At 38.7% G+C, this 3,036-nt stretch overlaps 1 protein-coding gene across 1 annotated transcript; it reads left to right on the top strand.

Annotated features, from left to right (window-relative positions):
• Positions 1-873: 873 nt before the first annotated feature.
• On the top strand, positions 874-1,792 carry LOC114410818. The gene is made up of 2 exons (XM_028374739.1): positions 874-1,317; positions 1,676-1,792. Exons 1-2 carry the CDS (start codon positions 874-876, stop codon positions 1,790-1,792), a joined length of 561 nt encoding a protein of 186 aa, XP_028230540.1.
• Positions 1,793-3,036: the final 1,244 nt, after the last annotated feature.

Raw genomic sequence — 3,036 nt, 5'->3', positions numbered from 1 at the left:
GTGCAAATCGCTAATTGGTCAGAAGAATGCCTTGGACTATGTAATGGATAGCTGGGGTAATTTGGTAGATTGTCCTTCAGAACAGGAGTTCCCTGAGCACTTTCAAAGGTTTCAAGTAGCGTGTTCCCCGTGGCCAATGTTCGTTGACTACGTATGTGAGACATGGATTGTCCCACACAAGGAGAAGTTTATCACGGCCTAGACGAATAAGGTGTGCACCTAGGCAACACAACAACAAATAGGTATTTACATGTTTTATTATTTTTGTCAAGTTTTTGTTTAAATGATTGTTATAGTATAAATGATTGTTATTAATTTGTGTTGTCTGTTGTGTGTTTTAAATGTAGGGTTGAATATGCACATTGGTCTCGGAAAAGGGTATTACAGAATTGCGTTGGAGACCTCTGTAGTGTTTGGGATGCAATGAACAACATGATGACACTACAGCACACTGAAATTAGAGCATTATTCGAAAGAAGTACGCATGTTGTTAGTCATGTTTTTAAGAAAACCTTATACAAGAGACTTCTGGGAATGGTGTCAAGGTATGCTTTAAATGAAATTTCGGTTGAGTTTGAGCGCATACGTCATTTCAAAGACAATCCGTCTTCTTGTGGTTGTGTCTTGAGAACCACGCTAGGTCTTCCTTGTGCATACGAGCTACAAAGGTATGATGGTGGCAACATCCCACTAGATGCAGTCCATATGTACTGGAGGAGACTTAGTTTTTCAGACCAGGGGCTATGTGAGGCCGAAGTGAGCATCAAGGAAGAGATGGATAGAATATATAAAAGATTCGAGGAACTTAGTGTTTGCGGGAAAGTTACTCTCAAGAGTAAACTCTGAGAATTCGTGTTTCCCGATGAGACCTCTATGTGTCCTCCTCCATCAAAGGTTAAGACGAAAGGTGCCCTGAAGAAAGTAATGAAAAGAAGCAAAAGATCGACAAAGCGTGATCCATCTTATTGGGAGTATGTTGATGCTTATCATTCGGTTCAAAACAGCAACACCTCAGACAGACCCAGTGCATCATCTTTTGAACCACTGAAGCCAGCAAGGATGATCCCGATGTTAGATCAATTTGTGCCATTTATGCATGGTTTCATTGAGGACGTTGTTGATGTGAAAGCGAATGGTAATTGTGGATATCGGTCAGTTTCCGCTTTGTTAGGTATGGGAGAAGAATGTTGGGTCGTGATGCGTAACGAATTGATTAAAGAACTTGGCAAATGGTCACAAGACTACATAAAGATTTTTGGTGGCACGGAGAGATATGAACAGTTGAGGTTGTCCCTACACGTGGATGGGTTATCCAAGGTATGTGTTTTATGCTTTTTATTTATATAAATAATGTTTACATGAGTGACACGTGTATTTTTTTTGTGATTTAGGTTAGTATGGACAAATGGATGGATATAATGGATATGAGATATGTAATTGCGTCAAGATATAATGTAATCCTTGTATCGTTGTCACGACAACAGAGCTTCACATTTTTCCCTCTTAGAAGTTGACCACCGGCCGATTCTTCTATGCACCGCATGATATGCGTCGGTCATGTGTTTGGCAGTCATTTTGTTCAGGTCCATTGAAAATTCATTTACTCAAATAATTTCAATTATTGAATGAGTTGGTTTGTTCGTTTAAGTTATTATTGTAATTTCACTTACAACAGGTTTATCTGAAAGATCGTTGTCCCTTACCGCCTATGGTGTTGTTATGGTCAAGCAATTTGTATCTGGAGGCAAAACAGTGGCCAACTGCATATGCAGGTAGAATGCAGCACTCTTAAGCCTAATGACAATTACTACAACGCACGTAGACCTAAGCAGACACTGAACTTGTAATATTTATGTATCTATATTTATGATTGGATTTCTATTCATGTAATTAATCAGTATTGAAATACTAATGAATTGTTGTGTGAACAAATTGACTAGCTTGTCCATTTAAAAGCAATTACATGACATGACAATTACTAGCGTGAGTCGACATTGATTGATGAGACACGACAATTACTGACATGACACGACAATGCTTTACTTGTAAACTTAAAAACTAAAAATGGTCACGGGTCTGTTAAAAGTGAAGCCATGCACCTGCTTGGGCCATGTATATAAATGAGACATGGGCATGTCCATGGTACTCAACAGCAAGTGGTATTCACAGTCTGTCAAAAGAAATTTTGATAAACAATGGCATTCTTAGGAGAAACTTTGTCTCAGATGATCGTCAACTCAAGGTTGACATTCATTTTTCCAAATGGAGCTGTCATTCACAATGAGTGTGGGGTTTATTTTCAAAGTTCTACTCCAGTGCCCATGAGAGTACCAAACCTCTGCGATTTTTCAACTCTTAAAAGCATAATACATAACACCCTTCAGCTAAACAACAATCAAGTTGTGGATGAAATTCATTATCGGCGACTGCTCAAAGATACAGGTAATAACATTCACTTCCATTGTATGCAATTGAAACATGACATGGATGTGAACACCATGTTAATGTGTAATGATCAATTTTCATGTGTTGAACCGATTGAGTTGTTATGCACCGTTGGTAGAACACCAGATGCAATTTTAAACTTACTTGAATGCCCCAGCATCCGTACTCATGATGCGGTTCTGTATTACAACGGAAGGTGGAACATGCCACGCCCAAACAACTTTGTGGGTTACGCGTTCACAGGAATAAATCCCCAAAAATTTGATGTTCCAAAAGGATGTACCATAGATGAACTGAAGGATTTGATCAAGCATGTAACACCTAAAGGGAATCCTCCTCATGGGATTCATGAATCCCAACTTGTAAGGCGTTTGTTTTATCAACAACCTGCTCATTTGGATTATTCTGACAAAGTTTTAAAATTTGAAATTATTGAGCTGAAATCTGACGACGACGTGCTGAAGGTGTTGGTAGAGTCCAATTACTGGAAACAATTTGCGCCAATAAAAATTTTGGCTTTGTTTAGTAAAGTGGTTTTGGAAAATGATGACTAGGTGGTTACGTCCTTGCATGTTTGAATGCTAGTTATAT

Source organism: Glycine soja, chromosome 4 (assembly GCF_004193775.1).
Source record: "Glycine soja cultivar W05 chromosome 4, ASM419377v2, whole genome shotgun sequence".
Classification (NCBI taxonomy): domain Eukaryota; kingdom Viridiplantae; phylum Streptophyta; class Magnoliopsida; order Fabales; family Fabaceae; genus Glycine; species Glycine soja.
Note: the sequence above shows the minus strand (reverse complement) of the source record. Positions and strands in the feature narration are given on the sequence as shown.

What these genes read in the sequence shown, in the direction of transcription:
- LOC114410818 (XM_028374739.1), top strand. Translation starts at nt 874, where the DNA reads ATGTGTCCTCCTCCATCAAAGGTTAAGACGAAAGGTGCCCTGAAGAAA. An exon ending in ACGTGGATGGGTTATCCAAG is followed by an intron (nt 1,318 to 1,675) that starts GTATGTGTTTTA and finishes CACTTACAACAG; the next exon opens with GTTTATCTGAAAGATCGTTG.